Here is a 14,644-nt window from a genome sequence, read left to right as displayed (position 1 = left end):
TGCTGTAGGAACTGTGGACTCGCAGACTTGCAGAATTGAAAGGTACCCCTAAAGGTCATCCAATCCAACCCCTTGCAATGTAGGAAACTCAACCCCTGCTTAAAAACCTTCAAGGAAGGAGGGTCCATCACTGCTCTTGGGAGTCTGTTCTACTGTTGAACGGCTTTAACTGGCAGAATGTTCTTCCTGAAGTTTAGTCGGAATCTCCTTTCTTGTAACTTGAAGCCATGGGTTCGAGTCCTGCCCTCCAGAGGAGGAGAAAACAAGCTTGCTCCCTCTTCCATGTGACAGCCCTTGAGATATCTGAAGATGGCTCTCCTATCTCCTCTCAGTCTCCTCTTTTCCAGGCTAAACATACCCAGCATGCTCTCCAACATTCCTCCAGTGAACATAGGGGATACAGACGTTCACCAATCACTGAATCACAGAATTGTTGAGATGGAAGGGGACCCCTCTAGGTCATCTAGCCCAACCCCCCGTCAATGCTGGACTGATAGCTGAATCATCCCTGACAAACAGCCACCCAACCTCTGTTTAAAAACCTGCAGTGAAGGAGTCCACCACCATTTTTCTGACACTATAGATGATAATTGCATCTAAGCCATATCATGTCCTGGATAGCTCGGTTGGTTGCACCATGGTGCTCATAACGCCAAGGTTGCAGGTTCGATCCCCGTATGGGAATTGTAGTCCCAAAACAACTGGAGACCCAACTTTGGGAAACCCTGATCTAGATTAACAGCTTTTCATTTTGGTGGGATTGCGATTAATTGATTCACTCCTGCCACCTGCTGGCAAAATTAAGACATTGTTGCCTTAACTATGTTCAGCGCGTTAGGACTATAGTAAACTGCCTTGTACCCTCTGAGGCTAATGGTCTGTCTAGTTTAGTATTGTCTACACTGACTGGCAGCGTCTCTCAGGTTTCCCAGCCTTACCCAGCTGCAGATGGATTGTTGTGGCAATGAAAAAATGGGTATAAAAAAGTCAAATTCCTGGATGTCAAGATCCAGATTTGTGGCAGGCACTTTGAAGAAGCATTTTCCTTTACTGGGCCCGAATTTTCCAAAATCTGCCTTCATTGGATATTAATAAAAAAAGTAATTTTCCCCGGCTACATTCCTATCAGCCAGTGCTCAGAGATAGAGCACCTCTGAAACTGCAGGTAGTAGCCATTGCTGGCTCTCTGTGAATTTGTCCAAAGAACATCAGCAGTTCCTTGTTGGATTGGGTCAAGGAGGCCCCCATTAGGATATGCAGAAAGTCACAGGTTTGATCCTGGGGGTCTCCAGAGAGGAGTCCCCTTGTCTAAAATCCTAAAGTGCTGCTGTTAGTCAGCGTACATAATGCCTACTAAATGGGCCTGTGGGTCTCTGACTCACTCTGTATCCATGAAGGAGAACATAAGGATGTTACTATAACATTGGGTCAGGCCAAAGGCCCATCAAATCCAGCACCCTGTTCCCTGGGCAACTTCCAATACATATAAAAACACAATAACACACCAAACATTAAAAACTTCCCAATACAGGGCTGCCTTCAGATGCCTTCTAAAAGCCAGATAGTTGTTTATTTCCTTGACATTTGATGGGAGGGGATGTTCCACAGGGTAGGTGCCACCACTGAGAAGGCCCTCTGCCTGGTTTCCTGTAACTTCACTTCTCGCAGCGAGGGAGCCACCAGAAGGCCCTTGGAGGAGGACCTCAGGGTCCAGGCTGAGCGATGGGGGTGGAGACACTCCTTCAGGGATACTGGGCCAAGGCTGTTTAGGATTTAAAAATCAGCACCAACACTTTGAATGATGCTTGGAAACATACTGGGAGCCAGTGTAGATCCTTTAGGACTGGTGTTATATGGTCCCGGTGGCCGCTCCCAGTCACCAGTCTGGCAGTCACATTCTGGATTAGGTGTTGTTTCTGAGTCACCTTCAAAGGTAGCCCCATGGAGAGCACATTGTAGTAGTTCAAGCAGAAGATAACCAGGGCACAGACCACTCTGGCGAGACAGGGAGGGAGGGTCTCAGCCGCTGTACTAGATGGAGCTGGTAGACAGCTGCCCTGGACACAGAATTAACCTGTGCCTCCATGGACAGCTGTGAGTCCAAAATGACTCCCAGGCTGCACACCTGATCCTTCAGAGACATAGTTGCCCCATTCAGGACCAGGGAGTCTTCCACACCTGCCCACCTCCTGTCCCCCCAAAACAGTACTTCTGTCTTGTCAGGATTCAACCTCAATCCATTAGCTGCCATCCATCCTCCAACCGCCTCCAGACACTCACACAGGACCTTCACCGCCTTCACTGGTTCTGATTTAGAAGAGAGGTAGAGCTGGGTGTCATCTGCATATTGATGGACACCCAACCCAAACCCCCTAATGATCTCTCCCAGCGGCTGCATGTAGATGTTGAAAAGCATGGGGGAGAGGACAGAACCCTGAGGCACCCCACAAGTGAGAGCCCAGGGGTCTGAACACTCACCCCCAAACACCACTTTCTGGACATGGCCCAGGAGGAAGGAGCGGAACCACTGCAGAACACGACCCCCAGCTCCCAGCCCTCCTAGACAGTCCAGGAGGAAACTGCGGTCGACAGCCGCTGAGAGATCCGTTAAGAACCAAATACCCCAAAGGGAAGCCCGCAAACAGAACCTGAGTGCAACAGGGCATTGCGATTCCCAGCAGCTGCAACTCCCGAGGTGTTTCCTGCCCCCAGCAGTGGATGGAGAAACCATCACTTATCTGTGTTTCCAGATACAAATGTGAAGCCCTGAGACGCCACTCACTCAGGAGAGAACATGACTTGTGGTGTTCCATGTTCATGGAATCATAGTGTTGCAAGGGACCCAAAGGTCATCTTGCACCGAAGATTCCAGGATTCCAGGCCTGCCACCCATTGTCTCTCGCGGAACAATTCAGAGCCTCCTGACGACCAGCGGTGGGATGGACTGAACGCCCAGGTTTCGCGCTTTGAGCGATGGTCGGAGGGAGGCAATCGCAGCCGGCCAAGACCACGTGGCCTGTCCTGAGCCACGTCACCCAAGGAGCTGGTGTGGTGTCATAGTTCCCTTTGTGACAGAGTGAGGCAGAATTCTGCAGGGCACTCTGCGTTGTAGCTCAGTGGCTGACCTTGAAGAAGGGGGTATCCCCAGGGCCCGTTCAAGATGTCATTCAGGAGTACCAGGAGAACCAGCCCCGGCCCTTCACGGACAAGGAGCCCGGCATCCTCACGATCAAAGAGCCCCGGGTCGAGGCCGGTCAGCCCAGGACGTGCTGGAACAAGGAACGCATCCCCGGGATACACACTGGACCGCTCGTCCAGATCGCGGGCATCCTCCAAAGAAGCTCCTCGGTCAAATACTCCGGAAAGAGGGCGCTCAGTTGTGAAGACAGGAGCAGTAATCATCGATACAGGTACAGGGACATGTAAAGCGGGGTTCGCAGGTCAACAGACTCCTCAGGCGGTCATCGGAACGTTGGTTGGGCACCCCACCGAGAAGTCCATGAGGACCAGGAGAGACAGGCCGGATACCTTTGTCGGGGAGCGGGCGCGGTTAGAGCCGGACGTCGATATCATTTTGCCCGTCCGGCACGGCATCATCATTGACTGGGACGCGGCGGAAGTTCTGTGGAGGCACCTGTTCTACCACGACCTCAAGGTTGCTCCGGAAGACCACGCCCTCTTGATGTCTGACCCTCCGCTCTGCCCCACGACCAACAGGGAGAAGTTGGTGGAGGTGGTCTTTGAGTCGCTCAACTCGCCCGGGATGTACGTGGCGTACCAGTCGGTGTTGTCGGTGTACGCCCACGGCAAGATCAGCGGTTTGGTAGTGGACACGGGACATGCCACATCCCACACGGTCCCTGTCCACCAAGGGTACAATCTGCCCCATGCCACCGAGAGGATGGACATCGCGGGCGCCAACATGACATCTTTCCTGATGGACCTTCTGAGGAACATGGGGCATTACTTTGACGAGAGGATGTTGGACGTCATTGACGACATGAAGCAAAAATGCTGCTATGTGGCCTTTGATTTTGAGACCGAGTGGAACCGTCCGAAGAGGGAGTACATGGCAGACTACCAGCTGCCCGATGGCCAGATCATCAGCCTGGGCAAAGAGAGATTCCAGTGTCCAGAGATGTTGTTCAACCCTCCGCAGATGCCCGGACTGAACCTTTTGGGGCTTCATGGTATGGCGCTGAGAAGCGTCCGGAAGGTCCCCGAAGAATCCCGGAAGGAAATGTACGAGAACATCATGCTCTGTGGTGGCTCGTCCCTCTTTGAGGGGTTCGAGAAGAGGTTCTTGCACGACCTCATGGTGGCTGTGCCCACCAACACGAAAGTGAAAGTCACGGCCATCCCTCTGAGGAAGTACTCTGTTTGGACTGGGGGGTCCATCCTCGCTTCCCTGAAGAACTTTCAGCCATGCTGGATCCGGAAGGAGCAATATCACGAACACGGCCCCTACATCGTCCACCGGAAGTGCTACTGAGACGGGCCAGGCGAGAATCCGCCGGGGGGAGTTTGGGGCTGGGGTGCCAGGGGACCAAAAATAAATCAGTTTGCATAGGAATGACAACGAGGCTCGCAGTTATTGGCTGGAGGGGATGAGCTCAGCGTCGGAGGCAGTGCTGGGGTCAGGGAGCCAACAAAGAAAGCAGCTGTTAAGAATGAACTTTATGGGCTCCTCACACAATTTATCTCCAAAAGGGCTTTTGCCCACAGCTGTGCTGGAGACCCCTGGGAAGGAGGTGGCAAGACCTGAAGCCTCCTTGAGGCTGTTACAGCCATAACCGTTTTTGCTGCAGGCAAGGAAAAGCAGCAGAGACCTCTTTTCCCCTTCTTATTAATAGATGGATTTCATAGAGTGAGAAAAAGAAAGGAAAAAGTGAGTGAAATGGGGGGGGGGGGGGAGAAAAAACGCTGTTACATTGACATGCATCAATATACAGATGTGTATATTCTTATTATCCTAATACACATATAATTGCCAATAATCTCATATACTCTGTGTGAACCCATTCCCAATATAATTGCATTTATCCAAAGGATGTATGTGTCCATAAGCTGTCTGTTCACAGATCCTCCAAGTCTCCCTGTTTTCCAGGGACAACCCCAGATTTACAGAAGCCATCCCAGTTTCTTATTTGATCCCGTAATATTCCACTTTTCCTTAGGACGCCCATATTTTCACTGGAGAAATGTTGGAGGGGATGGAGTTATCCAAGCCCTGAGCCATCTGAAGGCAGCCCTGTACAGGGAAGTTTTTCAATGCTACATGTTTTTTTCTGTTTGTGCCCCAGATGGACAGGGTATAAATATAATAATAATAATAATAATAATAATAATAATAATAATAATAGAATAGGATGTCCCTATTTTGGTTGGAGGGTATGAAAAAGATGAAAATAAGGGTATGAAATAAGTTGCCAATGTTGTCATGCTGTCAAACCACTGATTAAGAGGAATTGTATCTCTATTCTTCCAATTCACTGTCCTGTTGTCCATTTCCATACATTGGGTATATAGTTCAAAAGCATATTCACCTCTGAAAATCTTGAGTTTTTCCGCAGTGCATTGCTTATACAGTCCCGGCCTTTCTCCCGAAACCTAATCAGTGTGTGAAATAGCAGAAGCCTATGTTTCAAAAAAGCATTGTCCGTATTACATCTCCAGCAGAGAGATACATTAGATGGTCCTTTCTTATGCAAACACCAGGGAGTCCAATAGATTCTAGATAATATTTTTTTTTGTATAAGTCTTAGTTTAAGATCCATTGGTATGGTTGATACCGAAGCCAAGTCGTTTTCACGCTGTCTTTGGCCTCTTAACTTGCAGCCAAATTGCTCGTGCTAGGCTCCATGCTGCGGTTGTAACCATCACGGCCTGTGGTCAATTCTGCTTGCAACATTTTGCAAAGCCTCTTTGTGGTCGGTTCCCTTTATCAATACATCTCCTGCCTCCCCCCCCCCCCAGCAAAAGCCCCTCCCTCCCAGCAACAGGAAAGAGGAAACATAATGTCGCCATTAAATAAAAATAATTTTTTATTGCTTTTTGAGCAGATGCATAGAGACACAATCAAGGATTTGCCCGTTTTTGGTTTTGTGGTGCCAAGTGCTCCTGAGCATGGGCAGAGTGATTTTCTCTCCTCCTTTGAGTAGAGCTCTCCCTTTCCCCCAAAATTGTAAGCATGCAAGGGCAGAGAGCCTTCCTTCTGTAAAGGGAGCAGGATTGCATGGGATGCGATTTTAAAGGTCGCTCATAGTGCCTCTGAGCATTTGCAGAGTGCCCTTCTCTAATGAGAAGCAGCAGGTGGGTTTTAATGCATCCCTTAAGGGTGGAAGATTCAAGGAAGGAGCAAATTTAGTTCCCTGTTGTGGACTCTCCTTCTGTGCAGGCTTTTAAGCAGAGGTTGGACGGCCATCTGTCCTGGATGCTTTAGCTGAGATTCCTGCATTGCAGGGGGTTGGACTAGATGACCCTTGGTGGTCCCGACTCTACAATTCTACATTTATTCTATGATAACAAAAAAACCAAACAAACCAATAACTTCCCTCCCCCCCCCCAAAAAAAGCCACACCCCACATTTAAAAGGCTATGGGTTGTTTAATCAGCCAAAGGCCTGGTTCTAGAGAAACATTTTTTGTCTGGCACCTAAAGATACATAATGAAGGTACCAGGCAATCCTCCCTGGGGAGAGCATCCCACAAACAGGGAGCCACTGCAGAAAAGGCCCCGTTCTCGTGTGGCCTCCCTCCTGGAAGAGGCACACGGAGAAGGGCCTCAGATGTTGATTGTGGGGTCTGGGTATGTTCCTATGGTGGTCCTTGAGTTCCTTGTTATTATATTTTTCATTCCTATTCAGCCTTTCTTCTAAGGGGCTCAGGGCAGCATACAATAGTCCTTCCTGCTGCCCACCATTTTATCCTCACAACAGCCCTGCAACGTAGGCTCGGCGGAGAGTTTGTGTCTGGCCTAAGATCACACAGAGAGCTGCTGGCAATTTGAACCCGTCTCTCCCCAGTTCTTAGTCCCATCATTGAAGTTCTGCCACCACGTTTGAGCTAGTGGAGGTATACAAAATTAATTCTACCTCCAACCTCCTTCCCCATCTTCTTCTCTACCTCTCCCCCCCCCCCAGGCAACCCCCCTCCTCCTTAACAATCACCCGGCTTTATGGAGTCGGGGAGAATATTGCGGGAAAGGACCACGTCTGCACTGCGTGTTTCTTCCCTCCCCACAATAACGCAACATTCCTGCTTCTGATCTTAATCTTGTTTTGCCGTGGACTCAGAAAGGTTGCAAACCAAATATCTGCATCCGAAAGTTGGCTGCTAGGCCATAAGTCCCATATCATCCTTCCTCTCCAAGGATTGACCCTCGTCCTTTTCTGTACAGTGTCTGTGGATGCTCCCATTTCCCCAGGAGTTCAAATAACTTGCCTTGATCCGAAGTTTATGGGGCAAGACAGAGTGGGGTTTGTTTGCCTGCAGAGTTTGAGAAGCATCCGGCAACCTGCAAGGGGGCGAGTTGGTCCCACCCAAAAGCCTTGGCAGGGTTTGGGGTCGGCCATGCCTCCCTCCTGCGCCAGCGGTCAGTGACACAACTGGGAAAGGGGGTTCTCCAAACCCCGGGAAACGATGGCCGTAACTGTGGACGAGGTGGTAGTCAAGGAAGTTTGGGGAGAAGGCCGATCTGCAAAAAGTGGGTTCCTCGTGACCCCTTTTGGGCAGAGAACCCAAGCCTGGCGGAGAACCTGGGAGGTTCCCGGAGAGGTAGATAAAATCAACTGGTTCTTGAGCAGCAGGGGGGTCATGGCGAGCCCTGAAGCAGCCCCCATCTTGTCTGGGAAGGAGAGGGAAGACTTGGGGGTCTGGGGTTTGCTGGGCACAGTGGGCCTCCAAGTCGGCGAGGCTGAACCGGGCCCTCAGGTCTAGAACCTCCCAGCGGAGGCGCAGGTTCTCTTCTTGGAGCGTGGCCACTTGGCTCTCGATGGCGAATTCGTTGAAGCGCTTCCTTTCCCGGGACCGCCTGGCCGCCTCGTTGTTCTTCTTCCTCTTCTCCCAGTAGGTGGTGTCCTTTTTGTCGTCGGGGGTGAACTCCCGCTTCCTCCGCAGAGCCCCCTTGGGGAGAGGGGCTGTTGTGGGGTGAACGGCGAGGGGGCTGAAGACCCCACAGGGGCCCTGGAGACCCTCCACAGTCCGCTCACTGCCTTCTGCGAAAGAAAGAAAAATGGGTTCAATAGAGGTGAGAAATCTCGCTTCGTCAAAACCATCAGGGATGCTTGGCCTGAGATTCCTGCCTCGCTGGGGTTGGACTAGGTGACACATGGGATCCCTTCCAACTCTACATTCCTATGATTCTGTGAAAGGGGGAGCTTTGCTGAATATGCGTGCAAAGGCAGAAGAGAGTTTTTTTGCTTAGCTCCATGGTAGAAGGTTCTAGGTTCAGTCCCCTGGGAGACATAGGTGCCAATTCTATGGGGCTGAGGACACCTCAGCCGCTGCCCGCAAGTATTTGGGGATGAAACGGAGCCCCCCCAATCCTGAGGGGCCAGGCCCTGCTGGTTTTCCCCACGGTGGCGGCAGGCCTTGCCTCACCTCACAGCCTTCTGACATGTATGACGTCTCCCATGTGTGTCACACGTGTGACATCACACCCACAATGTCGGGCAGAACTCTGCGCCCCTGCTGGGAAATCTGAGGAAGACCCCTGTTTGAGACCCCAGGAAACCTGCTGCCAGTCAGGGTCAACAACACTAAGCTAGAATAAGGCAGCTTCCCCTTTAATTTCAACCTCCCCCCTGCCCCAAGATTCATGAGGACTAGAATCTCTGCAAAAAGTCCCAGGTTTGAGTCTGCGTTTCTGCCAGTAGAGCTGGAAATCCCCCTTGCCTGAAATTTTGGTGCGCTGCTGCCAGTCAGTGTAGACAATACTGGCCCAGGGAGTAAAAGGTTCCCATTTAAATCGACTTTTTAAATTCAGGACCATGAGGACTAGGATGTTACGTTATCTTTATGGGAGGGGCAATAGCTCAGGGCTGGAGCGTGCAAATGGCCCCCCGCTTCCATCCCTGATGGCAGCTCCAGTTGATGCCCTGACACCCTGTAGAGCTGCTGCCAGCCAGTGTCAGCAACACTAGATGCACCACTGGTTTGATGATGCAAGGCAGCTTTAGTTGTCCTTGTTCAAACAAGCCCTCCATTCCAAATCACATCTGGAGAGCCATGTTCCCCCCATCCCTGGTTCACTGCCCCCTTAGTCCATCTGTCCTGGTTGCTTTAGCCGAGCTTCCTGCATTGCAGGGGGTTGGACTAGATGACTCGTGGGGTCCCTTCCATCTCTACAATTCTATAATTCCATGATAATTGGGAGGGGATCATGGCCAGCTGCCGCCTCACAGCCTCTTGCCAGGCGTTATATTTCAGGGCCACAGTCCCCTTGCCCTCGTTTCAGGTCTGCGGTTCCTTACTAGGCTCCTCTGCTGCCTCGTCGTGTCGCTGGCGCTGAAGGGGGCGCGGACTCAGCGGAGGCGCAGGGGGTGGCCCCTCCTCCATCAAGGGACAAATCAGCATTTTGCCACCAGCTTCTCTCGAGCTCATTCGCCCCCAGGAGGTTTCCTCTTCAGCTGCTTGGGCACCACCTGAAAGTGTGAAATCATAAACTCTTGAAAAAAACTGCCATTTGGGTGGGTTGGGGAGGGATGAGTCATCCAATGAAATGTGGAGGTTCTTAAGGCAGGGATCATAGCCTCCAAGTGCCCCTATTTTCCAGGGAATTACGAAAGCCATCCCGGCTTCTCATTTGATCAGAGAATGTCCCAATTCCCCCCTTTAAAAAGGTAAAGATAAATAACCCCTGACAGGTAAGTCCAGTCGCAAACGGCTCTGGGGTTGCGGCGCTCATCTCGCTTTACTGGCCAAGGGAGCCAACGTTTGTCCCCAGAGAATTTTTCCGGGTCATGTGGCCAGCAGGACTAAGCCCCTTCTGGCGAACCAGAGCAGCGCACAGAAATGCTGTTTACCTTTTATCTACTTGCACTTTGACTTGCTTTCGAACTGCTAGGTTGGCAGGAGCTGGGACCGAGCAACGAGAGCTCACACCGTTGTGGGGATTCGAACTGCCGACCTTCTTGATTGGCAAGCCCTGGGCTCAGTGGTTTAGACCACAGTGCCACCTGGATCCCATATTCCCCCCTTTAGGTGTCTTCTAAAGGTTATATCATGATTTATCTCCTTGGCTTGGGGATCGCATAGCTCCACACCCTCCAATATTTCTCCAATGGAAATAGGGATGGCTGATCGCCGAATAATTGATGCTTTTGAATTCTGGTGCTGGAGGAGACTCTGGAGAGTCCCATGGACTGCAAGAAGATCAAACCTCTCCATTCTGAAGGAAATCAGCCCTGAGTGCTCACTGGAAGGACAGATCCTGAAGCTGAGGCTCCAAGACTTTGGCCACTTCATGAGAAGAGAAGACTCCCTGGAAAAGACCCTGATGCCTGTAAAGATGGAGGGCGCAAGGAGAAGGGGACGCCAGAGGACGAGATGGTGGGACAGTGTTCTGGAAGCTACCAGCATGAGTTTGACCAAACTGCGGGAGACAGTGGAAGACAGGAGTGCCTGGCGTGCTCTGGTCCAGGGGGTCACAAAGAGTCAGACATGACTAAACGACTAAACAACAACAAGGAAAAACTGGACATTCCGGGATCAAATCAAGAACTGGGGCGGCTTCTGTAAATCCAGAAGTGTCCCTGGAAAACAGGGTCTGCCACTGAGCTTCACAGTCATGTGGGTCTGCCCCTCCTACTCCATCACTCTAACCACTGCACCACACTCTCCTGGCCTTGTGAGTTCAGGCTCTCGACCTGCAGTTCTGGACAGCATGTGTCTTGGCCTGAGATGCCAGGTTTCCATCTCCAAGCCTAGAACTCTGGTTTTCCGGCCCTGACCACATTGTGATCTGGAGCGAGGATGGTGTGAGGAACGCCTCTGGTTTCCGGTGGGCTGCGAAAGACGGATGCCACTGCTGTGCCGTGACAAGGCTTCCTCTGGCGCAAGCAGCAAGTGCACGGCTGCAAGCCACAAACCTCAGCTATTATTAACAGACTGACTTGGCAACAGGTACGTCCTTTGTTTTGACAGCCACACAAGCCAAACTGTTTCACACCTTACAACCAGAACCTCATGCTGCCCTCTCTGCTTCGTGACTCCAATTTGGTGGCCGGGGCGACCCGGTCAGATGGGCGGGGTACAAATAATAAAATTATTTTTAAAAAATATATATATTATTGAATCTGTCGAATTCACAACTTCTGAAACCTGCGAACATCTAGCCAAGCTGAATGCTGGGCGATTCATGGACAGAAAGAATAATAGAATCAAAGAATTGTAGAGTTGGAAGGGACATCCAGGGGTCATCCAGTCCAGCCCCCTGCAATGCAGGCGTTTCAGCTATAGCATCCCCCAGACTCATTTTTGAGACAACATGCTTTGGATCCAGCAGCACAAAAGTCTTGTGATATGAAATGTGTCACGTGGAAAGGCTGACAATGTAAAACAGAAAATTTAAGCCATTTGTGCTACATTTGGATGATAATGTGGACTAGATCGAGAGAGAAATAAAATATATGCTCATTCCTTCTTTCACACACTTTCTCTTTCCCTGAGATGTCAAGTTCTGCACTTAGGCAGGAAGAACCAGGTGCACAGATATAGGATGGGGGACGGCTGGCTTACTAGTAGTACCTGTGAAAAGGGTCTTGGGATCTTAGTGGACCACAAACTGAACATGAGTCCACAGGGTGATTCAGCAGCATAAAAGGCTAATGCTATTCTAGGCTGCACCAATAGCAGTTGACTGTCCTGATCAAGGGAAGTAATAAAAAGGTAAAGGGACCCCTGACCATTAGATCCAGCCGTGGCTGACTCTGGGGTTGCGGCGCTCATCTCGCTTTAGTGGCTGAGGGAGCCGGCGTACAGCTTCCGGGTCATGTGGCCAGCAGGACTAAGCCTTTTCTGGCAAACCAGAGCAGCGCACGGAAATGCCGTTTACCTTCCCGCCGGAGCGGTACCTATTTATCTACTTGCACTTTGACGTGCTTTCGAACTGCTAGGTGGGCAGGAGCAGGGACCGAGCAACGGAAGCTCACCCCGTCATTGCGGGGATTTGAACCGCCGACCTTCTGATCGGCAAGCCCAAGGCTCAGTGGTTTAACCCACAGTGCCACCCGCATCCCTCATAAGGGAAGTAATAGTACCACTCTATTCTGCCTTGCTCAGACCACTTTCTGTCAGAGTTGGGAGGGTGACCATCACCCTGCGGTGTCACAGTCCTGTGGCAAGAAAGCCGGTGGGTCTCCTCCACCAGGGGGGGCGGTTATTGATAAAGCCCTGCTAAGCGTGCCTCATCTGCTAAGCTCAACAACTTTGAGGGTGTCAGGAATGTTGCTTTTTGAAATATAGCAAGCCTAACTGTGTTCAGTTCTAGGCATCACAATTTAAGAAGGATGTTGATAAGCTGGAACATGTGCAGAGGAGGACAACCAACATGATCAAGGGTCTAGAAACCAAGCCCTATGAGGAATGGTCGAAGGAGCTGGGTCTGAAACTGGCATGTGAGTTCACTTTAGCTGACTTGCGTTGCAGGGGGTTGGACTAGATGACCCTTGGGGTCCCTTCCAACTCTACAGTTCTTGATTCTACTGTTCTAAGATCCAGTCCAACCCCCGGTAATGCAGGACTCCTCATCTTATGTTCTTACTACAGAACCCCAGCTCAGCTCAGCATGAAAATATAAACACGCCAACTCTTCTTTCTATGTACGTCATTTGGGGTCACCTGGGGGAGAAATCTGGGCGGGACTTGGGGGCCGATTTGCCCTGTTCCCCCAAACACTTCAGCTGCTGGGAAGGAACGGTGCCTGGAACAAAACCCACCTCGCAAAACGAAAGGCGAATGGCAGTTACCTAGAAGAGATGCCTTTTCGCCACGAACTAGTTGACCTTTCTCCATGGAAACGTCAATCTCACCATTGCCAGAGCAAACCACAGATTGTTTTGTCAATCTCTTACTGATACCTAAGTTCCGGTAAGTGGCGTGGGAGAAGAGGAAATCGTTGGGGGTTATGAAATGAGGCTGGTGCTTGAAAGATCTCTCCACCACAGGTCGATAAATTCCACTTTATCAAAGAACAAGGACACACAGAGAGAGTGCATGGCAGCGAAACATTCAGCTAACTTGCAACCCCCAATGGCGGGTTAAATATCTGCAGATTAGTTAGGTTGTTGCCCACTAAATTGCACACTAGGGATCGTTAGCAAATAAAACTGCTGGCATAATAACCCAGGCTGAGACCACAGTTGAAATATTGTGTGCAAAACGGCTGCAAGTATGATGTTTGCCCAGAGATGAAAAGATGACAAGATGCCTACGAAGGCAGACTGGCAGATGAAACTACTAGATTACGCAGAGATGGCAAGATTGACCGGGAAACTTAGAAATCTGGAGGACCGAAACTTCAGCAGAGATTGGGATAAATATAGATTGTATTTGCAAGAACACTGTGAACACTTGAACTCCCTGGCAGCCTTTAAATAACTCCTGCAATGTTACAAAGGCTTTGGAAACAACGGAGAACTGAAATTTGGATGAATTATAATATGCAGTTGATATAGGTATTTTAAGAATCCATGGAGGGGAGGAGGAAAGTCCTAAGATTCGAACATTTCAAGAATGCTAATTGTGTGATTGATTTTGTAAAACCAAATAACAATTATTATTATTTTAAAAAGAAAGAAATACTGTGCGCAGTTCTGGTCACAAAAATGATCTTGCAGAGCTGGAAACAGTTCAGAAAGGGAAGAAGAATTATTTTCTTTCACTTGTCCCAAATCTCCCAATTTTGTGCTTCCTTTCTGACCCTCAGCTTTTCAAATTCTGAGAGATGGAGTGGGGAGGAATCGGCCGTCTCCTTATCGTGCATAATTTTACAGATCTCAGTTGTATCTCTCCCCTTCCCCCCAACAACTCACCCTTTCTCTAAACAAAAGGGGATTTTTAATTCAGAAAAAAATGGGGTAACGTCATGCATCAGAGAACTAGAAAGAATCCACATCTGGCAATCCATGCGCCACTTTGGTTTCAGATAGCGCCTGGGAAGACAAGTCTTAAAAAGCAAGGACACAAATTTTCACCGTCCTCTCCCAGCTACAGTGGCCCGTTTACCAAAAGTAATGTATTTAACATTAACTCTGGAAGTGTAGACTCGATTCTGACAAAACTAAGCCTGCTAGAGCAGGGGTCAGCAAACTTTTTCAGCAGGGGGCCAGTCCACTGTCCCTCAGACCTTGTAGGGGGCCGAACTATATTTTTGGGGAGATGAACGAATTCCTATGCCCCACAAATAACCCAGAGATGCATTTTAAATAAAAGCACACATTCTACTCATATAAAAACACACTGATTCTCGGACCGTTTGTGGACTGGATTGAGAAGGCGATTGGGCCTGATCCGGCCCCCGGGCCTTAGGTTGTCTACCGAAGTCCTAGAGCAAAATATACATCAGTATGACACCCCCCCCCAAAGACCATAAAACCTTCATTCCCTCCCCCCTTTAATCATAGTCTTGGTTGACCACAAACTTG

The 14,644-nt window shown here is 50.0% G+C and overlaps 1 protein-coding gene across 1 annotated transcript; it reads left to right on the top strand.

Annotated features, from left to right (window-relative positions):
- Positions 1–2,886: 2,886 nt before the first annotated feature.
- On the top strand, positions 2,887–4,579 carry ACTL9 (actin like 9). The gene has a single exon (XM_080989065.1). The coding sequence runs from the start codon at positions 3,161–3,163 to the stop codon at positions 4,490–4,492; it is 1,332 nt and encodes a 443-aa protein (XP_080845191.1). The 5' UTR covers positions 2,887–3,160; the 3' UTR covers positions 4,493–4,579.
- The last annotated feature ends 10,065 nt before the right edge of the window (positions 4,580–14,644 follow it).

Source organism: Podarcis pityusensis (assembly GCF_964106645.2).
Source record: "Podarcis pityusensis genome assembly, chromosome: 18".
NCBI lineage: Eukaryota > Metazoa > Chordata > Lepidosauria > Squamata > Lacertidae > Podarcis > Podarcis pityusensis.
Note: the sequence above shows the minus strand (reverse complement) of the source record. Positions and strands in the feature narration are given on the sequence as shown.